Source organism: Nerophis ophidion, linkage group LG16 (assembly GCF_033978795.1).
Source record: "Nerophis ophidion isolate RoL-2023_Sa linkage group LG16, RoL_Noph_v1.0, whole genome shotgun sequence".
Lineage (NCBI taxonomy): Eukaryota > Metazoa > Chordata > Actinopteri > Syngnathiformes > Syngnathidae > Nerophis > Nerophis ophidion.
In genome coordinates, this window is record NC_084626.1 from 14,990,603 (window position 1) to 15,016,490 (window position 25,888).

General features: G+C 41.7%; 2 protein-coding genes across 5 annotated transcripts in view; one reads left to right on the plus strand and one right to left on the minus strand.

Annotated features, from left to right (window-relative positions):
• Window positions 1–20,612, plus strand: LOC133535009 (protransforming growth factor alpha-like). 2 transcript variants are annotated; one of them, XM_061874405.1, is made up of 7 exons: window positions 1–263; window positions 930–1,061; window positions 8,154–8,303; window positions 9,636–9,750; window positions 14,425–14,574; window positions 14,640–14,752; window positions 19,494–20,612. In XM_061874405.1, exons 1-7 carry the CDS (start codon window positions 224–226, stop codon window positions 19,499–19,501), a joined length of 708 nt encoding a protein of 235 aa, XP_061730389.1. In that variant the 5' UTR covers window positions 1–223; the 3' UTR covers window positions 19,502–20,612. The 2 variants fall into 2 exon arrangements, with proteins under 2 accessions (XP_061730389.1, XP_061730390.1); XM_061874406.1 differs by having other exon boundaries at window positions 8,172–8,303.
• The window catches only part of LOC133535008 (haloacid dehalogenase-like hydrolase domain-containing protein 3), a 19,259-nt gene continuing 9,780 nt past the window's right edge, over window positions 16,410–25,888 (minus strand). For 2 of the 3 annotated variants that reach the window (XM_061874401.1, XM_061874404.1), the window contains one exon: window positions 16,410–16,794. The gene's annotated coding sequence lies outside the window, so the exon portion shown is untranslated. Of the gene's footprint in view, window positions 16,795–19,894; window positions 21,124–25,888 lie in introns of those variants that run through there. The other variant, XM_061874402.1, reaches the window with a different exon arrangement.

The following is a 25,888-nucleotide window of genomic DNA, read 5'->3' on the forward strand; positions in this document are numbered from 1 at the left end:
ATATCCTCTCCTGTGATTGGTCATCCTCTGAGGGCATTTCCTTGCTGTCCAGAGTTGCCCACACTCTTAAAGAAACGTCCCGTTGAACAAACTTACTATATGAAGTGTATGTCGCCAGCAGGTTTAAATGTTGACCCGCGCCAGCTTACGTGCACCTTCTAAACACCTTTGCCTTTCAAAGTGGCCGACCAATTGCCTCAGTTGACGCCACTAAGTGGTCACAATGATTCGGATATTATGGGATGCCATTTTCCTCATTAGCGGTGAGTGAGCTATTTTGCTTTGTGGCTTTTGTTTTAATGTCGTTTTTTTTAGGTCCAACATTTTACCACGTACTTTAAAAAGTAACATGAAACGTTTTGGACTTGAATTTTTAATTAAACATCCCCTGTCAACTTTTGCCATACACATTTGAGCTTTTGTATTAAAAATATATATCTGTCACTGAGGTTGTTGACCTTTGTCAATCACACTGAAAACGTAATATTTTCTTTGTCATGTAATGTAATACAAGTATTAACAAACACCTCTCATAAATGATACAAATAATAAAACAATACCCCTCTGAAAGTGCCAATCAAAACAGAGCTGTATTATAGCTTGGAAATAATAACAATGTATTTTTTGTTATGGGTCAAGTTGTTGTCCCCATGTGATGGTTTAACTTGATGGCGTGTCAGGCACTCCAGTATTTTTAGTACTTTGCTCTCATCCTTTTAGTGGATTCTTGACCTTGTTTGTTATATTGTTAGGATCCTAAATAAAGCTTACTATCACACACAAATACCAGCTCACAGGCTCATAAACAGCACAATACAGTAATACAGCCTTTTTATATTTCATCAGTGACACTCAATGTTAAGTTTTGATTGCACTTTGTGTTGTGATAACAGTATTGTGTTTCACATTGGGGCTTTTCTTCCCTAAAGGATCGCTGTTTACAATCGGAGCAGGACAAAGCAACTTGACAAGTTTTGAAGGTAATATCACAGTCCATGATGACGCTGGCGCAGCTCTTAACGCCTCGGCGAGCCGTCGTGCGGCCGCCTCCTCTATTGCAAGTAAGTCTGGCAACAACTTAGAGAGTTAAGAAAAAAACCTCTGCATTAACATCAAAAGTGTCAGAGGCCCCACTATAGTGTAATGGAAGTGTGTTAGTCTTCGTGCTAGAATTTAGACTTTTAGTTAAGTCCTACTAGGAACATGTCATTTTTGTGTGTCTTTTGCTTTAATGCTAATGAGCTGCGTTTTTTCTTTGTACAAATGACATTGTTTACAGTAATTGTAGACTTCTCCAGGCTACATATCACATATAACAACATAACATTAAGAGCGGGTCAGGAGGACACAAACGTTAGCAACACTAGCATAGCCGTGCGACCCACATGCGTACATTACGTTTTAACCATGAATTGATTAACGTGGACCCCGACTTAAACAAGTTGAAAAACTTATTCGGGTGTTACCATTTAGGGGTCAATTGTACGGAATATGTACTGTACTGTGCAATCTACTAATAAAAGTATCAATCAATCAATCAATCAATCAATCAACGTCATGCTGGGTTAGCATATTTGTTGAAGAGAAACAACATCATCTCCCACATCTACAGACGACTCGTGGAGAGCTTTATTTTAAGACACGTAGCGAAGCCTGCTTCTTTTTTTTTTTAATTAATGGGGAAAGCTAATCTAGCAGAGGGTTAGAGGAGAGAGGTTTTCTTCACTCAAAGTGGAACAAACGTAAGGTAGATGATACATTTTTCTCATTTTTGTTCCTCATAAATAGGCTTAATTTTCGCATGCCTCACTTTTCATATGATTTGGTTTTTGACCAAAAACTTTTGACAAAATATGCACTAGTTTTCCTACATCTTCTTTCTTATAGTGCGACCAAACATTGCGCATAACAAATTAGTCTGTTTGCTAGCGTATCATTTCGTTAAATGAAATGCCCAAACAAAGAATCCATGCGTTGGTGACTAAAGCATACTTGCCAAACCTCCCGATTTTCCCGTGAGACTCCCGAATTTCAGTACCCCTCCCAAAAATCTCCCATGGCAACCATTCTCCAGAATTTCTCCCTTTTTCCAAACAAACAACAATATTCCGGGGCAACCATTCTCCCGAATTTCTCCCGATTTCCACCCGGGCAACAATATTGGGGGCGTGCCGTAAAGGCACTGCCTTTAGCGTCCTCTCTCGGCTGATACCTTCACCCCTTAACAGCCGCATGCTGTCCTGGCGTCTGCTTTTCCTCCATATGAACAGCATGCCGGCCCAGTCACATAATAATGTAGCGTTGGACTGGTTTAACAATGGTCTTTACGCGAAGATGTCAAGAAATGAAGACACATTGTATGATCTTTTAACTGGTTTAATGATAACGTTAATTTCAAGCACACACACATGTATGTAGCGTCTCGGAAGAGTTAGTGCTGCAAGGGGTTGTGGGTATTTCTTCTGTTGTGTTTATGTTGTCTTACGGTGCGAAAGTTCTCCCGAAATGTGTTTGTCATTCTTGTTTGGTGTGGGTTCACAGTGTGGGGCATATTTGTAACAGTGTTAAAGTTGTTTATACGGCCACCCCCAGTGTGACCTGTATGGCTGTTGATCAAGTATGCTGTGCCTTCACTCGTGTGTGTGTAAAAGCCGCATATGTAAGGTGACTGTGCCGGCACGCTGATAGTATGGAGAAAAAGTGGACGTGACGACAGGTTGTAGAGGACGCTAAAGGCAGTGCCTTAAGGCACGCCCCCAATATTGTTGTCCGGGTGGAAATCGGGAGAAATTTGGGAGTGGTTGCCCCTGGAAATTTTCGGGAGGGGCACTGAAATTCTTGAGTCTCCCGGGAAAATCGGGAGGGTTGGCAAGTATGGTCTCAAGGTTGGCAAGTATGGACTAAAGCCTAACACATGGTGTATACTCTCCAGTCATGTAACTTGCATTAAGCAACACCGTCGTACCTTCCCGCAAGTCTTGTGTGCACCTCCCAAAAATCTTAGCTTCACGTCAGTTGCAACGCAGACTGCAGAGTTGTGATCGGTGTAGACAAAGATGTCAATGTTTTGGTTGTCATCATTCTTCAAAAGAAGGTAATATCTAGTCAAGGACAGCTGCGATTTCTCCTTCAGGAGACACTGCCCCATTGTGTTTTGGAAGACAATTACAAGTCTGGCGCCACCCTCCATGGAATAACTATAAATAAAAGAAGACGCTGTCAAATATATTTGAAGCCACCAAAGCTAAACATCAGTTTGTAAGGTATTACATTATTAAACGGTAAATTGTTCGGTACATTTTCTGAGAAATAGCATATTCCAGACTGATATAAACATGTCCACTTGGGAGAACACTGCTTCTCAGAAATTAAAAGTTGAAAGACACTAAAGTGAACATTTTTGTTTTACACTGGATGTTTAAATATGTGCTTGACACAGTGGATGTTCCTGCACAATTATTTGCACTCAAAAATAAATATTTGTAGTAATAAATATGATTAGAACATTTTTAGCACTATATTTGTGTTAAATTACAATAAGTGTGTTTATCCTAAGCATTCCTGCTCCTCTCTGAGCTGCCACCTTATCGTGGTAGAGGAGTTTGCGTGTCCCAATGATCCTAGGAGCTATGTTGTCCGGGGGCTTTATGCCCCCTGGTAGGGTCTCCCAAGGCAAACAGGTTTTAGGTGAGGGATCAGACAAAGAGCAGCTCGAAGACCGTTATGAAGAAGACAAAACATGGACCCAGATTTCCCTCGCCCGGACACGGGTCACCGGGGCCCCCCTCTGGAGCCAGGCCCGGAGGTTGGGCACGATGGCGGGTGCCTGGTGGCCGGGCCTGTTCCCATGGGGCCCGGCCGGGCACAGCCCGAAGAGGCAATGTGGGTCACCCCTCCAATGGGCTCACCACCCATAGCAGGGGCCATAGAAGTCGGGTGCAATGTGAGCTGGGCGGCAGCCAAAGGCAGGGCACTTGGCGGTCCGATCCTCTGCTACAGAAGCTAGCTCTTGGGACGGGGAACGTCACCTCACTGGGGGGGAAAGAGCCTGAGCTAGTGCGCGAAGTGGAGAAGTTCCGGCTGGATATAGTCGGACTCACTTCGACGCACAACAAGGGCTCTGGAACCACTTCTCTCGAGAGAGACTAGACCCTCTTCCACTCTGGCGTTGCCGGCAGTGAGAGGCGACGGGCTGGGGTGGCAATTCTGGTTGCCCCCCGGCTCAAAGCCTGCACGTTGGAGTTCAACCCGGTGGACGAAAGGGTTACCTCCCCCCGCCTTCGGGTGGGGGGCGGGTCCTGACTGTTGTTTGTGCTTACGCACCAAACAGCAGTTCAGACTACCCACCCTTTTTGGGTACACTCGAGGGAGTACTGGAAAGTGCTCCCCCGGGTGATTCCCTTGTCCTACTGGGGGAATTCAACGCTCATGTTGGCAATGACAGTGAAACCTGGAGAGGCGTGATTGGGTAGAATGGCCGCCCGGATCTGAACCCGAGTGGTGTTTTGTTATTGGACTTTTGTGCTCGTCACAGTTTGTCCATAACAAACACCATGTTTAAATATAAGGGTGTCCATATGTGCACTTGGCACCAGGACACCCTAGGCCGCAGTTCCATGATCAACTTTGTAGTTGTGTCATCGGATTTGCGGCCTTATGTTTTGGACACTCGGGTGAACAGAGGGGCGGAGCTTTCTACCGATCACCACCTGGTGGTGAGTTGGCTGCGATGGTGGGGGAGGATGCCGGACAGACCTGGCAGGCCCAAACGCATTGTGAGGGTCTGCTGGGAACGTCTGGCAGAGTCTCCTGTCCGAGAAAGTTTCAATTCCCACCTCCGGAAGCACTTCGAACATGTCACGAGGGAGGTGCTGGACATTGAGTCCGAGTGGACCATGTTCCGCACCTCTATTGTCGAGGCGGCTGATCGGAGCTGTGGCCGCTAAGTAGTTGGTGCCTGTCGGGGCGGCAATCCTATTACCCCCTGGTGGACACCAGCGGTGAGGGATGCTGTCAAGCTGAAGAAGGAGTCCTATCGGGTCCTTTTGGCTCATAGGACTCCGGAGGGAGTGGACAGGTACCGACAGGCCAAGCGGTGTGCAGCTTCAGCGGTCGCGGAGGCAAAAACTCGGACATGGGAGGAGTTCGGGGAAGCCATGAAAAACGACTTCCGGACGGCTTCGAAGCGATTCTGGACCACCGTCCGCCGCCTCAGGAAGGGGAAGCAGTGCACTATCAACACCGTGTATGGTGCGGATGGTGTTCTGCTGACCTCAACTGCGGATGTTGTGGATAGGTGAAAGGAATACTTCGAAGACCTCCTCAATCCCACCAACACGTCTTCCTATGAGGAAGCAGTGCCTGGGGAATCTGTGGTGGACTCTCCTATTTCTGGGGCTGAGGTCGCTGAGGTAGTTAAAAAGCTCCTCGGTGGCAAGGCCCCAGGGGTGGATGAGATCCGGCCGGAGTTCCTTCAGGCTCTGTATGCTGTGGGGCTGTCTTGGTTGACAAGACTCTGCAGCATCGGGGGCGGTACCTCTGGATTGGCAGACCGGGGTGGTGGTTCCTCTCTTTAAGAAGGGGGACTGGAGGGTGTGTTCCAACTATCGTGGGATCACACTCCTCTGCCTTCCCGGTAAGGTTTATTCAAGTGTACTGGAGAGGAGGCTATGCCGGATAGTCGAACCTCGGATTCAGGAGGAACAGTGTGGTTTTCGTCCTGGTCGTGGAACTGTGGATTAGCTCTATACTTTCGGCAGGGCTCTTGAGGGTGCATGGGAGTTTGCCCAGTCTACATGTGCTTTGTGGACTTGGAGAAGGCATTCGACCGTGTCCCTCGGGAAGTCCTGTGGGGAGTGGTCAGAGAGTATGGGGTATCGGACTGTCTTATTGTGGCGGTGCGCTCCCTGTACGATCAGTGCCAGAGCTTGGTCCGCATTGCTGGCAGTAAGTCGAACACATTTCCAGTGAGGGTTGGACTCCGCCAAGGCTGTCCTTTGTCACCGATTCTGTTCATAACTTTTATGGACAGAATTTCTAGGCGCAGTCAAGGCATTGAGGGGTTCCGGTTTGGTGACCACAGGATTAGATCTCTGCTTTTTGCAGATGATGTGGTCCTATTGGCTTCATCTGACCGGGATCTTCAGCTCTCACTGGATCGGTTTGCAGCCGAGTGTGAAGCGACCGGAATGAGAATCAGCACCTCCAAGTCCGAGTCCATGGTTCTCGCTCGGAAAAGGGTGGAATGCCATCTCCGGGTTGGGGAGGAAACCCTGCCCCAAGTGGAGGAGTTCAAGTACCTAGGAGTGTTGTTCACAAGTGAGGGAAGAGTGGATCGTGAGATCGGCAGGCGGATCGGTGCGGCGTCTTCAGTAATACGGACGTTGTACCGATCCGTTGTGGTGAAGAAGGAGCTGAGCCAGAAGGCAAAGCTCTCAATTTACCGGTCGATCTACGTTCCCATCCTCACCTATGGTCATGAGCTTTTGGTCATGACTGAAAGGATAAGATCACGGGTACAAGCAGCCGAAATGACTTTCCTCCGCCGTGTGGCGGGGCTCTCCCTTAGAGATAGGGTGAGAAGCTCTGCCATCCGGGAGGAACTCAAAGTAAAGCCGCTGTTCCTCCACATTGAGAGGAGCCAGATGAGGTGGTTCGGGCATCTGGTCAGGATGCCACCCTAACGCCTCCCGAGGGAGGTGTTTAGGTCACGTCCAACCGGTAGGAGGCCACGGGGAAGACCCAGGACACGTTGGGAAGACTGTCTCCCGGCTGGCCTGGGAACGCCTCGGGATCCCCCGGGAAGAGCTAGACGAAGTGGCTGCGGAGAGGGAGGTCTGGGTTTCCCTGCCTAGGCTGTTGCCCCCGCGACCCGACCTCGGATAAGCGGAAGAAGATGGATGGATGGATTCCTGCAACTTAATTTTACACACTGTATTATTTTGAAGTCTTCATTTTTGTTAACATTTACAACAAAAATATTGTAGCGTTGTCCTAATACCATGATAACATCGTACCATGAGATTTTGATACTGTTACATCCTTAGTGCATGTCATTGAAAGTCAAAATCTAGAGCATCTAACACACTAAGATCTATTTAAAGTTTGCGTGTAAAAAAACATGTGCAAACTTGATAAAACACACAAAGCAGATGTGAACAAAATAGAACATTTTTGTTTCATCACATGGACAAATATAAGACCTTCTGGAGGAAAGTCCTGTGGTCAAATGAAACAATAAATTGAGCTCTTTGGCCACAATATCCAGTAATATGTTTGGAGGGGAAAAGGTGAGGCCTTTGATGCCAGGAACACCAAACCTACCGTCAAGCATGATGATGGTAGGATTATGCTCTGGGCCTGTTTTGCTGCCTATGGAACTGATGCTTTACAGAGAGTAAATGGGACAATGAAAAAGGAGGATTACCTCCAAATTCTTCAGGACAACCTAAAATCCTCAGCCCAGAGGTTGGGTCTTGGGTGCAGTTGGATGTTCCAACAAAACGATGACCCCAAACACATGTCAAAAGTGGTAAAGGATTGGATAAATCAGGCTCAAATTAAGGTTTTGGAATGGCCTTCCCAAAGTAGGACCGCTAAACAGAGTAGGATGCATATTTCCGCCAGAAATAACAATTGAGAATAGATTTTATTTATTTTACTTTTCATTTCAATACAAACCAATATTCCAAACAATAAAAATATTGCCATCAGACCAGATAAAACACTAAGACTACAACAGTGAAGCAAAAAAAAACAACACAAATTATGTAAAATAGTGTGTCTATTTATTTTAGTAACTTGGTCAAAAGATTTCAGTGTGTGTGTAAATACGTTTTGAGCACATTACTGCGATAATAATGATAACCATGATATGACAGTTTCACATGGTTATATCCCTAATAGATGCAAAAGCCTCATTTAAATAAGGCCGTTTGCACCACTTGTGTGCTTGTTATCAATTGCCCTCGTAGTCTTAGTAGATGTCCCCCAACACAGCCACTAATAATACACGTAATTTCATAGTTTATGTAGACTATTTAGCATGTGTTATTTGGATCCTAGTAGATCCTAATTGTTAAGCATTGTTGGAGGTAGACTGGGTGTTGTTGTTCTACTGATATTTTCCATCTGACACTCACTCCTCTTGACAGGTTCTACCTTCTTATTAGGAACAGACCGTCGTGGTTCTGGCAGCGCTATCACCACCCCTACTAGGTCGGCTGCTTGGACCAGCGGCTCAACAGCGACCGCAACAATCACTGCGACAACAAGGACCACTTCTAACGTCCCCCCAGTGAAAAGTAGGTTTCCGAACAGTCCCGGGCTCTCGGTTTAGTTTAGACTTGTGCTCGTCCACACAGACAATGTGTGACACGCTGATAATCAATTGATCCTCTTAGCCTTGTGGTGTGTCAACAATGATGTGGCATTAATATGAGCTGCTTTTTCCACACAAAAGCTGTTGCAACGCGAGCCGTACAACACCTTGAGTATCCCCAAATGATTGATGGATCCTGTCCCAGTGCTCCTCTTCTGTCTCTGTGAAAGGTGGAAGAGGAGAGGGGCGGGGAGGCCGATGGCTCCCAGACAACAGCGGGCTTTCACAGAGCCCGACAGCAGCAGACAATGATGCAGGCTGCGCTCCTAGACTATTTAGCCCTGGAATGGAATGGGAGCCAGACGTGTCATGCTGCTATCATGCTAACCTGAATGCCACACTGTTGACATTGTGGTTTGAGTCAGCCGTGTGGGAATTTGTCTGACTGTACGGCTAACTTGGAAAAATGTCGCCCTTTTCAAATCATGTAATCACTTTTCTTTGTCCCATTGTTTGGGTGAAAACCGAAGCTCCTCTTATTTGTGCCTCTCCTCACCCCACATACTCTTTCTTATTGTCTTCTTTGACTTCTCTCTGCTCCTGTTGTCCCTCCCAGGTAGTGCGGTGGATCTAAACCAGCACAAATCCACACGCAACTGAGAACCAAAGGCTTCAGTGGGTGGGCTAGGTGTCGGCTTTAGGGTTTAGGACAATGTTCCAGGCTAAAGCTATTTTTACATTTATGACAGTCACCTGTGCCCCATCTCTTCAAGTTACCCACACGTTCTGTATAATTAATCAAATCTGTCCCTGCATCGTCACACTCACGTCCTCACTTCTTCCTTTACATTGACCAACATGTTAAAGTGTGATCATAATCTCTCATTGTCCAGCCAAAATCACCGCTACAGATCGCAGAAAACGGTTTGCTAAACTTTACGATGGAGAAGAAAATTTCAACCTGGTAATATCAGCGTAACACATCCTGTAGCCTTTTAAATAAAAGCCTTGTACGTCAGGCCTGTTGACGGATTATGTGTGGTCCTGGAAAACAGACATCTTATGGGGGGGGTCCTCAATTTTTTTAATACCCCCCCCCATAATTTTTCCACAACAGTGTGTAATAACTTTTTTGCTCCCCTCCCGCATAGCTCAAACCTACATACTGGTTCTATCAACAGCGCCAAGTAAAGACAAAAACATAACTACACTAAAATAACCACAAAGTATCTTTTTTTTTGTATAAACTACAAGTATAATCTCATTTGAAAAACAGACATTGTGTTGTTTTTTGTTTTTTTTAATCACCTCTCAGAGTTCGTGGCAGCGGCTGTTCGCTCTCATTTCGACGACTGTCCGGACTCACATCGCCACTTTTGTTTCCATGGAACTTGTCGCTTCCTGATATTGGAGGAGACGCCAGCATGCATGTAAGTTCATGAAAAAACAATATTCAAAAAAACCTACTGACTTATTGATCCTATATGACAATATTTGAGGTTCATATGTGCCAAGGCTTGGTGTCAAACAACTGCTCCTGAAGCGAGTCAGAGCGTTTATTTTTGTCACACACACACGCACACGCACGCACACACACACACACACACATGCACACACACACACACACACACACACACACACACACTCTTGTATTTGTTACCTTCTTAAGACCTCCGAAAATGCCCTACTTCTTTAGGACAACCCCATGTAGATTTTTGAATATTTGTATTTGTATTATATTTAGAAATATATACATATTATGCAAATATATAAAAGCTTGTAGTGAAAAATGAGTTGGAATTTTACAAGAAAAAGATAACACTCTCAAAAGAAAAACTTAAAATTTTGGTAGTAATATAATAAAAGTTGGAATTTTACTCAACGCAAGTCAAAATTTTACAAGAAAAACTGAACATTTGTGCAATATTATGATACAAGTTGGAATTTTACTCGACAAAAGTCACAAGTTTATAAGAAAATTAAAAAAATTTGGCAATATTATTATAATAATCGGAATTTTACTTGACAAAAAATGTCAGTATTTTACAAGAACCACAGAACTGACCATATTGTGATAAAAGTCAGAATTGGATATGACAAATGTCACCTTTTTGCATTAATATATAAAAATTTTACATTAAAAAAGTAATTATTTTAAGAGAAAATATTGCAGAAATGGAAAGAATATGGGAAATTGTTCCCAATGTTATAAGAAAGAAGTCGACACATCGTGAGTAAATAAAAGACTGCTTTTAAATAATTATTTTTGGGGGAAGTTTTTGTTTCTAGTTTGTTTTTAATCTTCATTATTTACTTCAAGTTCTTGCAGTATGTCTTTATGTACATATTTATTGTATTTACATTTTTGTTATTTTGGCCAAAGGGGACGCATTTCAATGTTTTACACACACTTGTTATTTTATTTGTTGACCAGAGGGGGAGCACTTTTAAAACCGACACACAGTCAATTTGAAAAATCTCTCCTTTTTGGGACCACTCTCATTTTGATAGATTTCACCACCGGGGCTGCAAATGAGACATTCTCTATTGGATGCAATGGTTTTCCATATTGAGACCATGATTTCGGTCCTAACTTGTTCACCAGTCCTTATGTGGACAGTACCTTTCCTTGTTGATGTCTCAAGAAGGGTAGCAATACAAGAACACACACACACACATACACAGCCACACACAACACACACAATTCAGTGGAGATGGAAAAAAAAATCAGCCCTGAACTGCTGAAAAATGGATGAAAAACTATTAAACAGAAAAGGAGTTATAATGCTAATTTGAAAATAATACTGATAATTAGGCATAGTCATTAAACAACTTAAAAGTAAGACCAGCTGTTATTCACCGATATTGAAAACACATTGTAAAAACAAGAAACATGAACACAAGATTCCTTTTGTCTTAAAGCTTTTCCCCCTAAACAGGTCTTGAATATTACTTCTATTCAGGGTCATGTTTTTGTATTGTGGTCAGTGAGATGTGTCATATGTATACATATACCTTTTTTCCCCATGTGTTGCATGAATGCTGAAAGCATTCACACGAACTGTAGTCTTTTTTTGTCTGCCTTCTTCTTCCACATTTTTCATCCGATTCAAACAATTCCACTTTCAAAATCGTCTGCTTAATCTCTGCATGCAGACAACCATTCCTGCCCCCAAATTTCCATATTATCAGGACATTTTTCATGTCCAAAATATTTTTTTTCCCCTCCATTTCCCATTTTTCTCTCACTTGTTTTACTACTGAAATGTATCACTACTTCCACATTTCTCAACCAATTCCAAAGTCAAATGGTTCCTTGCTAATGTTAATTAACTGCTAGCATGCTCAAAAAGTTTTGATTCTGAAGTGTATACCTACAAAATTTGCCAAAATACTAGAATCCTAATATTAGTATCCTAGTATTTTGACAGTAATTTATTACCTGACACATGCTGTTAGCATGCCACACTTTATTTGGGTAGCTTGAAAAAAATGTTCACATTTAAACTTATAATTTAAAAATTATTTAAATTTTTTTATTGTAAAAATAATTTTTTTAGACCATCTCTGTCCTTATGGCTGCGTGTATATTTCACACATTAGCAGCCTAGGCGAGGCTTTGTAACCTGTAATCGGTTTTGAAAAAGTTTTATATTTTTTTTATACCATTTAATATATTGCAAGAATCTGTTGCAATCAAATTGTGTTGAATCGCGAATCCATTCTGATTTAAGTTGTCTTCTCAAGAATCAAAATCGTGAGTTGTTGTAAGAATCACAACCATTAATTATTACAGCTTACAGAGTCAAACATTGCGTTACCTCATGCTCGTTAACTGTTAGCATGCTAACTTTTTTTACTCATTTTATACTGTATTTATATGATGCCAACAGAGGGTTTGATGATTTGTTTTTTTTTACAAGGACAACAAAGATATTCAATATAATCTACAAACCCCGTTTCCATATGAGTTGGGAAATTGTGTTATATGTTAATATAAACGGAATACAATGATTTGCAAATCATTTTCAACCCATATTCAGTTGAATATGCTACAAAGACAAGATATTTGATGTTCAAACTCATAAACTTTATTTTTTTTTGCAAATGATAATTAACTTAGAATTTCATGGCTGCAACACGTGCCAAAGTAGTTGGGAAAGGGCATGTTCACCACTGTGTTACATCACCTTTTCTTTTAACAACATTCAATAAACGTTTGGGAACTGAGGAAACTAATTGTTGAAGCTTTGAAAGTGGAATCCTTTTCCATTCTTGTTTTATGTAGAGCTTCAGTCGTTCAACAGTCCGGGGTCTCCGCTGTCGTATTTTACGCTTCATAATGCGGCAGACATTTTCGATGGGAGACAGGTCTGGACTGCAGGCGGGCCAGTAAAGTACCCGCACTCCTTTTTAACGAAGCCACGCTGTTGTAACACATACCGAATGTGGCTTGGCATTGTCTTGCTGAAATAAGCAGGGGCGTCCATTAAAAAGATGGCGCTTAGATGGCAGCATATGTTGTTCCAAAACCTGTACGTACCTTTCAGCATTAATGGTGCCTTCACAGATGTGTAAGAGACCCATCCTTTGGGCACTAATGCACCCCCATACCATCACAGATGCTGGCTTTTGAACGTTGCGTCAATAACCGTCTGGATGGTTCGCTTACCCTTTGGTCCAGATGACACGATGTCGAATATTTCCAAAAACAATTTGAAATATAGACTTGTCAGACCACAGAACACTTTTCATCAGTCCATCTTAGAGGATTTCGGGCCCAGAGAAGCCGGCGGCGATTCTGGATGTTGTTGATAAATGGCTTTCGCTTTGCATAGTAGTGCTTTAACTTACACTTACATATGTAGCGACGAACTGTATTTAGTGACAGTGGTTTTCCGAAGTGTTCCTGAGCCCATGTGCTGATATCCCTTAGAGATTGATGTCAGTTTTTGATACAGTCTGAGGGATCGAAGGTCATGGTCATTCAATGTTGGTTTCCAGCCGTGCCGCATACGTGGAGTGATTTCTCCAGATTCTCTGAACCTTTTGATGATATTATAGACCGTAGATGTTGAAATCCCAAAATTTCCTGCAATTGCACTTTGAGAAACATTGTTCTTAAACTATTGGACTATTTGCTCACGCAGTTGTGACAAAAGGGTGTACCTCTCTCCATCTTTTCTTGTGAAAGACTGAGCATTTTTCGGAAGCTGTTTTTATACCCAATCATGGCATCCACCTGTTCCCAATTAGCCTGCACACCTGTGGGATGTTCCAAATAAGTGTTTAATGAGCATTCCTCAACTTTATCAGTATTTATAGCCACTTTTCCCACGTTTCTCACGTGTTGCTGGCATCAAATTCTAGAGTTATTATTTGCAAAAAAAAAATGTTTATCGGTTTGATCATCAAATATGTTGTCTTTGTAGCATATTCAACTGAATATGGGTTGAAAAGGATTTGCAAATCATTGTATTCTGTTTATATTTACATCTATCACAATCTCCCAACTCATATGGAAACGGTGTTTGTAATACACAGAAGAGTCATATATTTTGTTACTTAAAGCTATCTGTAGAATGCCAACATTTCAGTTCAGCTTTTCAGCATTCACATGCAATTGAGGGCTGTGTGGCTCGGTTGGTAGAGCAGCCGTGCCAGCAACTTCAGTGCTCCAGGTTCGATCCCCACTTCTGCCATCCTTGTCACAGCCGTTGTGTCCTTGGGCAAGACACTTCACCCAACCTTCTCCCAGTTCCACCTATACTGGTTTGAATGTAACTTAGAGAATGGGTTCCACTATGGAAAGCGCTTTTAGTCACTAGAGAAAAGTGCTATATGAACATAATTCACTTCACTTTCTACTAAAATTGCTTTTTATGGTTTATTTTTAGTTGTGACTTTTTCATACTTTATTCACTCATATTACTTGCTTATGCATTTGTATTTCTCACTTAAAAAAGAGGATTGTTTAGTAAAAATTATTGGATCTTAATAATTTCAATAAAACCTTTTCACTAACTAAAACTAAATTCACATATTAGACGAAATCATCAGTCAGGCGGAAGCGAGTGAGTCTAATCCATCCTCTCATCTTGCAGATGCCATTCTGGCTTCGTTGGGATGAGGTGCGAGCATGCAGACCTGCTGGCCGTTGTTGCGACCAACCACCGTCAGCAGAATGTCGCCACAGTGCTGGTGATATGTGTGATCGGTTGTGTCCTCATTATCGTCCTGTGCACACTTTTAAAGTGAGTGACGGAAAAATACAAAACACAATTTGGGTGCACTGACTGCTTTCTTGGATGTGCTGCAGTTGCTGGTGGAGGCATGAATGTCGCAGGAGGAGACGTCCTCACCACTTCATCCCGGAAGAAAAATCAGTTTACATGCTGAAGCATGGACCGCCATGCTACCCTTCTGAGAGTGGTACGTCCTTTCTGTTTTTGTTTACGCGTGCATACTGGTGTTATCCCGGTACCAGTTATTTTTGGTGCTAGTACTAAAATTATTTTGACACTTTTCTAAGAAAAGGGGACCACAATTTTTTTTTATTATTGACTTTATTTCAACCAAAAAACTTAGGGTACATTAAACGTTTCTTTTTGCAAGTGTTTCCTTAAATAAAATAGTGAACATACAAGACAACTATTCTTTTAGTAGTAAGTAAACAAACAAAGGCACCTAATTAGTCTGTCATTTTCCATGTTATTATTTTTTCAAAATTTTTAAGGACCAATGGTAGAAAACGGATTATTAATCTACTTGTTCATTCACTGTTAATATCTGCTACTTTCTCTTTTAACATGTTCTATCTACACTTCTGTTAAAATTTAATAATCATTTATTGTTCTGTTGTTTGATGTTTTGCATTAGTTTTGGATGATACCACAAATTTGGGTATCAATCCGATACAAAGTCGTTACAGGATCATACATTGGTGATATTCAAAGTCCCTGTGTCCAGGAACATATTTCCTGAGTTTATAAATGTAATATAAATAAATAAAATAAAAAAACGAAAGAAGATGTTGTGATGCCAAAAAATATTGACGTAATCATAGTTGTATCCACTAGATACGCTCCTGTACTTGGTATCATTACAGTGGATGTCAGGTGTAGATCCACCAATGGCGTTTGTTTACATTTTGATGCCGGTGAGCTACGGTGTGTAGTGAAGCATGTTTAGCTATTCCTCGTCCTGCATTGATGATACTTGTAAGAAACTTACTTTATTTGTTGCCATGGAGGCGAGAATTAGTGGTTTAGAAGTAGCTACAACACTGCTGACAGCGGCTGGACTTTAGCTGCAAGCTCACTAGCCATGTCTTAAAGTACCTCTTCCTGAGGGCGTTTCAGTGTTTTAACTTCACCTTTATTGTTAGTTTTTAAGCCAAAATGCATCCGTTCTCCCTTTTCTGTCTACACACTGTGTCTGCTTGTAAGTACTCCGTGATTGCGCGCTACCGAGCAAGCTTGTCTGCTCGTAAACCAGCAATGACACGACGTGACGACGACGGGGGGGTGGTAGACCAGTACTTTTCAAAAGCGGTATAGTACCGAATATGATTCATTAGTATCGCGGTACTATATTAATACCGGTAAACCGTACAACCTTAGTGCATACACTAGACTAGAGAAGCGATCGATGATACTTGCAATTAAGAATGACTGGCCATGTCATTAGGTACACCCGCACAACCTCAGAAGCTACAAAACAATCAAGCCACAGTTTTAAAAATGGACCTTTGTGTAAATCTTCAAAAATAAATCAAAACAGAAATGTCCACAATGTTATGTTGCATACCAAAAAACATTTGAATTTAAAAGTTATTTCTGCCATTGACGAAAATAAAAATCTGACCCAGTGTCAAACGGTCATCACCATAAAAGCTTTTCATACATGTGTAAAAAAAGATGACCTCTATTCACCATTACTTTGGTTGACATGTGACAGACACTTAGAAGTGCCCAGGGCAAGTGACACATTCTCTACTGTCTTTCAAGTGTAAAAAGCGTGTAGTTAAACTTATAAAAAAGTTTGTACTCACTATGAGATGACCTGAGAAGACGAAAAGGCATTTCAATTTGCGGTGTACATTTTGTTCTTTTATTATTGAAGTTGTCTTGTTGTAACTGCACTGCACTGAGCAGCCGCAAATGTTCTATGATTATCTTCACTGGCATACAACACAGCTAGCCATAGAAAAAAGCAAAAACACACATAGTTGACTGTGTAGATCCAGGTTATGGTAATCTGCAAAGGGTGAAGTCGAGGCAACCGAGTTCTCTTTGTTTGTTGAAAAGGTTTAATCTTTAAGTCCAAAAAGGCTTCTGCAGTTCTAAACTTGAGGTGTGGCGCCTTCTCATTGATGTCTTAGGTGGGGGGATCACCGTGGGGTTGTTGTTGTTGATACAGCTCCATGTGCGAGACAATCAACCGTCCCGCATGCCAATAGGTTGTTCTCCTACCTGGTGGCAAAATAACTTGTTAGTGGGCTCTCTTCCTGTAGAATGAGACTATATTTGGGGGACACACGTCAGGTCGTTATTGTTGTTCCTAACATTACCTCTTTACGACAATGTCCTGACAACTCTGACATCCAACTTTGTGGAACACAAAAGCCTAAATTCATTCAACGAAAGCTCACTGATTTGAAGTCCCGGAATATAAGTTTTAGTGCGCCTTTTAATGCACTTTTTGTCTCCAAGGGCCAAAGTGAATATGTGTGGGCCAAACAGTGATTTTAAGCGTACAGCAGCCATGAATTGATTAACGTGGACCACGACTTAAAAAAGTTGAAAAACTTATTGGGGTGTTACCATTTAGTGGTCAATTGAACGGAATATGTACTGTACTGTGCAATCTACTATTAAAAGTTTCAATCAATCAATCAATCAAAGATGGCATGGCTCGGCTGGTAGAGTCTCCGCGCAAGCAACTTGAGGGTTCCGGGTTTGATCCCCGCTTCCGCCAGCTTAGTCACTGCCGTTGTGTCCTTGGGCAAGTCACTTTACCCACCTGCTCACAGTACCACCCACACTGGTTTAAATGCAACTTAATGTAGATATCCCTATTCAAAGCACATTGATTTTCTGGAGAAAAGTGCTACATACAGTTGTGGTTAAAAGTATACATACACTTGTAAAGAACATAATGTCATGGCTGTCTTGAGTTACCGATAATTTCTACAACTCTTATTTTTTTGTGATACAGTGATTGGAGCACACATTTGTTGGTCACAAAAAAACATTTGTGAAATTTGGTTCTTTTATGAATTGATTATGGGTCTACTGAAAATGTGACCAAATCTGTTGGGTCAAAAGTATAAATACAGCAGTGTTAATATTTGGTTACATGTCCCTTGGCAAGTTTAGCTGCAAGAAGGCGCTTTTGGTAGCCATCCACAAGCTTCCGGCAAGCTTCTGGTTTAATTTTTGACCACTCCTCTTGACAAAATTGGTGCAGTTCAGCTATATGTGTTGGTTTTCTGACATGGACTTGTTTTTTTGGCATTGTCCAAATGTTTAAGTCAGGACTTTGGGAAGGCCATTCTAAAACCTTCATTCTAGCCTGATTTAGCCATTCGTTTACCACTTTTGACGAGTGTTTGGGGTCATTGTCCTGTTGGAACACCCAACTGCGCTCAAGACATCACATTGACAAAGATAAGACCTTCTGGAGGAAAGTTCTGTGGTCAGATGAAACAATAAATTGAGCTGTTTGTCCACAATACCCAGCAATATGTTTGGAGGAGAAAAGGTGAGGTTTTTAATCCTAGTTAACACCATCCCTACCGGCAAGCATGGTGGTGGTAGTATTACGCTCTGGGCCTCTTTTGCTGCCAATGGAACTGGTGCTTTACAGAGAGTAAATGGGACAATGAAAAAGGAATTACCTCAAAATCCTTCAGGACAACTTAAAATCATCAGCCCAGAGGTTGGGGCTTGTGCGCAATTGGGTGTTCCAACAGGACAATGACCCCAAACACACGTCAAAAGTGGTAAAGGAATGGCTAAATTAGGCTAGAATTAAGGTTTTAGAATGGCCTTCCCAAAGTCCTGACTTCAATGTGTGGACAATGCTGAAGAAACAAGTCCATGTCAGAAAACCAACACATATAGCTGAACAGCACCAATTTTGTCAAGAGGAGTGGTCAAAAATTCAATCAGAAGCTTGTGGGTGGCTACCAAAGGCTCCTTATTGCAGTGAAACTTGCCAATGGGTCTGTTACCAAATATTAACATTGCTGTATGTATACTTTTGACCCAGCAGATTTGGCCACATTTTCAGTAGAATCATAATAAATTCATAAAAGAACCAACGCCAATCACATTTTTTACAAGTGTATGTAAACTTTTGACCACGACTGTAGATATAATTCACTTCACATGAGTGAGGAGTTTAATCTAATATTAACAACTGTGTCAGGTAGTGGACATTGTCACGTTCAAAAAATTACAACTACCATCAATAATTGTGTGAGCTTTAAAGAAGTCCATTTGAATATTTGTTACAATTCGGAAGCCAAAAGAAACAACTTTAGGCTCCACTTTGAACACCCCAGTCTTCTCGGCGCTCTATCAGATCCGAGGACCTCACCAAACTATCCAATCTCTGCCATGTTTATTTCTTCATCTGAGTGTTTTTGAGCTGGAAAAAGTAGCAAATGAGATTTTTATTTGTTGACATTTGTATTAGCTCAGCTCTTGCTATCATACATGCTAGCTTACAAATAAATCATTTTGCCTACAGTTGACTGATGGGTAGAGGTGGGTAGAGTAGACAAAAATTGTACTCAAGGAAGAGTACCATTACTTCAATATCAACACGGACACTTTATAAACTCATACTTATCAGTGCATTGTCCACACGCAAATGCATAATTTTGTCTTTAAAAATGTACACTTTTGCAAACGCTGGCCAAGGTGAAGAGTAAATTTAGCACCTTACTACTACCCACAAATCGAAAAAATAGACAATGAAAATCATTAAACAAAGACAGCATTAATGTCTTGATTTTTTTTTATTCATTCTAAATCATTTGACTTAGAAGACGAAACAAACTGCTCGGGCAGCATTGCAGAACAGTATTTAGACAACGTTGGGGGAGTTTTCCTCTTGCTGACATTACGATCATCATGAGACAGAATGTTTGTTTCCCTTTCAGTGGTGTGAAAAAAGCAACATTGCAGAGCGTCATCCCAGGGCTGACTTTGACAATTGGGCCTCAATAGAGTCTTAAGACTGCATTCAAAGAGATACAAAAGGAGACCCAGTGTCTTCAGTGGGACTGATGCAGGACTTCGAAAAAATAAGGTAGGCCGTTCCTTCCACTTTTTCCACTGACTTTGTGCAACGCAGCAACGTGGAAATAAACACTGAACTGTGAAGACATAAGACATCTTCTACAAGGACATCCTTTGCGGATTTGGGAGAAAAAAATGAAAGACTACTTGACTTAACCTCCGTCCCATGAACCCCCAATTCCTATTTACATCTTTTATGAACATTGTGCACTTTCCAGAGCACAGAAGATGCTGAAGTTTTAGTGTCTGTTTTTAAACACAATTCACGTGACAGAAATGGGAATTGATGGACTGAACAGCTGAAGATCCCTGGATGTCCGTCAAACAGAGCGTGTTTCATTTCCAACGCCATGTTTCCAGTTATGATAAGAGTAAAATATCTGTCAGTTTTAGTTCTGTAATGTTGGCCAGAGGTTTTTAAATGGAAGAGCCGGAGAGGGAAAACACACCACTGGTGCACATCGGGTGTTTGGTCCTCCACTACGTTTAGTTCACATGGCACTTTTCTGCAAGCTTGCTCAATGCTTCCTAAAATCTGCACTTTTCTTGTAAATCACAGATTTTATCTTTTTTGGTGCACCTATTTCATCTAAATCCACTATTGGTGTGTTTTGGAATTGCCTCTTAATTTCAGATCTGTCAGAAAAAGACAAAAGAAATGCTCCTCCAAAATTGGCAAAGCAGCAAAGAATGTTAAAACTGACAGTTAAAACGCGGCAGCTTCTACCATTTAAAAATTGATGTGGTGGTAAGCCGATGCCAAAGGAGAGGCACGGAGCGATACACAAACTTTCTGTGTCTGATGTTTACAGAGTAATGTTCCTCCGTCTCCTATTACAGCTTTGATGTGTGTAAACACACACACAATGTTGTGTATTTACATGTATTTCCAATACAAAAGAGGGTCCAACTGATGCTTAACCTGTCTTTTGGACGGACTCTTGGTCTATATTTCTTTTCAAATGAAGAATTAAATTAAACAGTCTGTGTGGCCTTTTTTTTGCTTACTATAGGGAAAATTAATGATCATTTAACTAAATTATTTTCTCTTACAGTTTGGGAGGCAAAACAAAGGGTGCACGTCCGGTTTATGTGACGTCACACGGGTTCACTTCCTGTTTATGTCTCTTAATATCACAGCCTGTTGGTTCAATGTGCACAAATTAATATTTTAGTTCAGAGTTGTTCGAAGTGCAGTCCAAAGTTTGTTTTATATTGGCTTGCGACAGAGGCAATAAAACACATGTTGGATTAGAACATTACACAACTAAGAAAAAATGTAACTGGTGTTCAAGCAAGACAAGCTCCCTTTGGAATTCCTTCATTCTGTGTGTGAATGTGAGTGAATGTTGTCTGTCTGTGTTGGCGCTGCGATGAGGTGGCGACTTGTCCAGGGTGTACATCGCCTTCTGCCTGAGTGCAGCTGGGATAGGCTCCAGCAGCCCGAAGAGGGACAAACGGTAGGGAATGGATGGATGGAAGTGCATCAATCTAGAATGCGGAAATTTAAAAGCACATTGAAGGAATGTTTCACAAGACTACAAGCATGAGACTTGAACTGCTTTTATTCAAACTCCCTTTTATTTGAGTCATTTTTTTAAGATCATATTTTATCAGATATTTTTATTCCTGAATACAGTTTATACTTTACTTTTGTTTTTAAATTATACTGTATGTGAACGTGGGTTTTATGTCTTTGCTTTTATGCTTTCCTATATTTTTAATTGATTGTACAAAACCCCAAACCAGTAAAGTTGGCACGTTGTTTAAATCGTAAATAAAAACAGAATACAATGATTTGCAAATCCTTTTCAACCTATATTCAATTGAATAGACTGCAAAGAAAATTTCTTAATGTTCGAACTGGAAAACTTTATTTTTTGCAAATATTAGCTCATTTGGAATATGATGCCTGAAACAGGTTTAAAAAAAGCTGGCACAAGGGGCAAAAACGAATGAGGAAGTTGAGGAATGCTTATTGAAGACTTTCTGCTACTTCCCACAGGTGCAGAAGCAAATTGGGAACATGTGGGTGCCATGATTGGATACAAAAGAGACTTGCATGAAAAGCTCAGTCATTCACAAACAAGGATGGGGCGAGGGTCACCACTTTATGAACAAATGCGTGAGCAAATTGTCGAACAGATTAAGAACAACATTTCTTAACCAGCTATTGCAAGGAATTGAGGGATTACACCATCTACGGTCCGTAATATCATCAAAAAGTTGAGAGAATTTGGAGAAATCACTGCACGCGAGCGATGATATTACGGACCTTCAATCCCTCATCAAAAAGCGACATCAGTATGTAAAGGATATCACCACATGGGCTCAGGAATACTTCAGAAAACCACTGTCAGTAACTACAGTTTGTCGCTACATCTGTAAGTGGAAGTTATGCAAAGCGAAAGCCATTTATCAACAACACTCAAACACCGCTGGCTTTGCTGGGTCCGAGCTCATCTAAGATGTTTTGATGCAAAGTGGAAAAGTGTTCTGTGGTCTGAGGAATCCACATTTCAATTTGTTTTTGGAAACTGTGGACATCGTGTTCTCCGGAACAAAGAGGAAAATAACCATCCGGATTGTTATAGGCGCAAAGTTCAAGAGCCAGCATCTGTGATGGTATGGGGGTGTATTAGTGCCCAAGGCATGGGTAAATTACACATCTGTGAAGGCACCATTAATGTTGAAAGGTACATACAGGTTTTGGAGAAACATATGTTGCCATCCCAACAACGTTATCATGGACGCCCCTGCTTTTTTTAGCAAGACAATGACAAGCCACATGTTACAACATCATGGCTTCAGAGTAAAAGAGTGCGGGCGCTAGACTGGCCAGCCTGTTTTTCCAGACCTGTCTCCCATTGAAAATATGTGGCGCGTTATTAAACGTCAAATACCACAACAGAGACCCTGGACTGTTGAACAACTTAAGCTGTACATCGAGCAAGAACAGGAAATAATTCCACCTGAAAAGCTTCAAAAATTGGTCTTCCCATTTCCCAAACGTTTACTGAGTGTTGTTAAAAGGAAAGGCCATGTAACACAGAGGTAAAAATGCTCCTGTGCCAACTTTTTTGTAATTTGTTACAGTCATTAATTTCTAAGTTAATAAGTACTATTTGCAAAAAAAAGGGCGGCTCTATAAAATTGATATGGTACAATATTTACACGAAATAACACTTTATTTTGTCATTTAATATGCATTATAAACATACATACACATACACAGTCCAGACACAGGATCTCAATCTATTATGTTTGTAATCTATTCCTATTAACGTAAAATATTTATAATCTACTCTATAACCTATTGTATTTAATTTATCATTAAAATAATATTGTTCTTGTGATACTCATGTGGCTAAATCTGGGACCTCAGGTACCAAATTTAGTGTTGTCTTATTTGTGCTGTATGACAAAGCTCCTTAAATATTTCACACAAACTATTGATGTAATGTACGATTCATTAGATTATGGATTCATGTAGGAATGTACAAATATGAAAATGTCATATCCCTGTTATCATGACCAAAATCATCCCGGTTATTATTATTATGGTAATGTTGAATGTACTCAGAAAATAGACGCTAAAATTTTTTGACCAAGTTTTTTTTTTGTATTAAACAAATACTTTAAACTAAATAGAAACTAAAACAAAACAAAACAAAACACTATTTTGGATGTTTTGGGTTTTTTATGCTTCACTGATTGTGTTTTAGTCTCAGTGAAGTGAATAATATTTACATAATGCTTTTTCTTTAATGACTCAAAAGTCTTTACATTGAGAAACCCATTATCTACATTTCAGCTACATACTGTATGCAGACACTGGGAGCAAGGTGGGTGAAGTGTCTTGCCCAAGGACACAACAGCGATGACTAGGACAGCGGAAGCTGGATTCACAAACCAGGAACCCTCAACTTTCTAAACGGCCACTCTCCCATCTGAGCAACGCCACCAAAGTACTTCATGTGGTTTAATGGTTAAGCTTTTATTATTTTAAATATAGGCTTGTTTTGTAGCACTTTAAGATTTAAATGAAAAGTGCTTCGCACATTTAATCTATTATTATTATTTGTGGCGAGCATTGTGGCGTCCTGTGTGAAAACACCGCCGTCTCGTATTCCTCTGGGTATAGTCAAAGTTTATTTCTATAGCCCTTAATCACAAGTGTCTCAAAGGGCTGCACAAGCCACAGCGACATCCTCTGCTCAGATCCCACACCAGGGCAATAAAAAACTCAACCCAATAGGATACAATGAGAAAACCTTGGAGGGGACCGCAGATGTGGGGGCTGGGCGACCGGTGCAATGGACGTCGAGTGGATCTAGTTAATAGTATGGGAGTCCAGCATGATCACTCTGTACTAAGAGAGCACAGCTTTAGGTTCTGTGTGCACAATTGAATATATTTGTTGCTCAGAAAGCAATGTGTTTATACAGTTTTATATTGGGGCATGTTGTTTCCTAATGGGGAAAGGCATCAATGTCTTATTTTCATGTTAGCACTTATGCTAGCAAGCTAGTGGCAGTCGGTCTGTGTCTTAATCAAAGTGCAGTTATCAATCACGTTTTTTCTACCATTTCATTTTAAAACTGTAATACTGTCCAGAGTTTTACTAGGGTTAACATTAATAGTGTTTATTGTTACATCCCTAATTTCACATTCGCATGCTGGCAGTGCTTTCAATTTGCCAGAAAAAAACCCCATCTTCTTCCGCTTATCAGAGGTCGGGTCTCGGGGGTAGCAGCCTAAGCAGGGAAGTACAGACTTTCCTCTCCCCAGCCACTCCGTGTAGCTCTTCCAGGGGGATCCCGAGGCGTTCCCAGGCCAGCCGGGAGACATAGTCTTCCCAACGTGTCCTGGGTCTTCCCCGTGGCCTCCTACCGGTTGGATGTGCCCTAAACACCTCCCTCGGGAGGCGTTAGGGTGGCCTCCTGACCAGATGCCCGAACCACCTCATCTGGCTCCTCTTGATGTGGAGGAGCAGCGGCTTTACTTTGAGTTCTTCCCGAATGACAGAGCTTCTCACCCTATCTCTAAGGGAGAGCCCCGCACCCCGACTCAGGGAACTCATTTCGGCCGCTTGTACCCGTGATCTTATCCTTTCGGTCATGACCCAAAGCTCATGACCATAGGTGAGGATGGGAATGTAGATCGACCGGTAAATTGAGAGCTTTGCCTTCCGGCTCAGCTCCTTCTGCACAACAACGGATCGGTACAACGTCCACATTACTGAAGACGCCGCACCGATCCGCCTGTCGATCTCACGATCCACTCTTCCCCCACTCGTGAACAAGACTCCTAGGTACTTGAACTCCTCCACTTGGGGCAGGGTTTCCTCCCCAACCCGGAGATGGAACTTCACCCTTTTCTAGGCGAGAACCATGGACTCTGATTTGGAGGTGCTGATTCTCATTCCGGCCACTTCACACTCGGCTGCGAACAGATCCAGTGAGAGCTGAAGATCCCGGCCAGATGAAGCCATCAGGACCACGTCATCTGCAAAAAGCAGAAACCTAATCCCGCGGCCACCAAACCGGAACCCCTCAACACCTTGACTGCGCCTAGAAATTCTGTCCATAAAAGTTATGAACAGAATCGGTGACAAAGGACAACCTTGGGGGAGTCCAACCCTCACTGGAAACGTGTCCGACTTACTGCCGGCAATGCGGACCAAGCGCTGACACTGATCGTACAGGGAGCGGACTGCCACAATAAGACAGTCTGATAAAAAAAAACATAACCTAATAAATCATACATATTGTTCATAGTGTGAAATGTGCACCATATATTAAATGACACAATACAAAAATGGTGTTATGTAGTGTAAAGATTGTACTTGCGTGAAATATTACTTCAATGTGCAATTCCGTTTTCGCATTGGGATTTACTAAAATTCATACACATGCGCAGATGCAGGGGGTTCATGAATTCCAACTGGAAGCAGATCTCACCAGAAAACCGTCAAATGCGACCGTAAAACTAAAACGACTGACGAGCTGTGAGTGTTACTGTTTATGGTCATTGATGTTATTCATGCGTCCTAGCACCATGAATATTTGCATATTTCTTGCAAGATTTGTTACGTTTTTGAGTGTGCAAAAGCCCTTAAAAAAGGTTTTAGTTGGTGGAATCGTGTTAGTAAAGAAGAAGAAAAGGAAATATGTCATTGGTGTTAGATTAGATGTTAAACTCATTTTCTCTGTCAGCTATAACACAAAGCTGAGTTGCTTTGTTTTGTTCAGAT

Coding starts and splice junctions, on each gene's coding strand:
- LOC133535009 (XM_061874405.1), top strand. CDS start 224: ATGATTCGGATATTATGGGATGCCATTTTCCTCATTAGCG. Junction 264..929: donor TGCCATTTTCCTCATTAGCG/GTGAGTGAGCTA, acceptor TCTTCCCTAAAG/GATCGCTGTTTACAATCGGA. Junction 14,575..14,639: donor GTCCTGTGCACACTTTTAAA/GTGAGTGACGGA, acceptor GATGTGCTGCAG/TTGCTGGTGGAGGCATGAAT.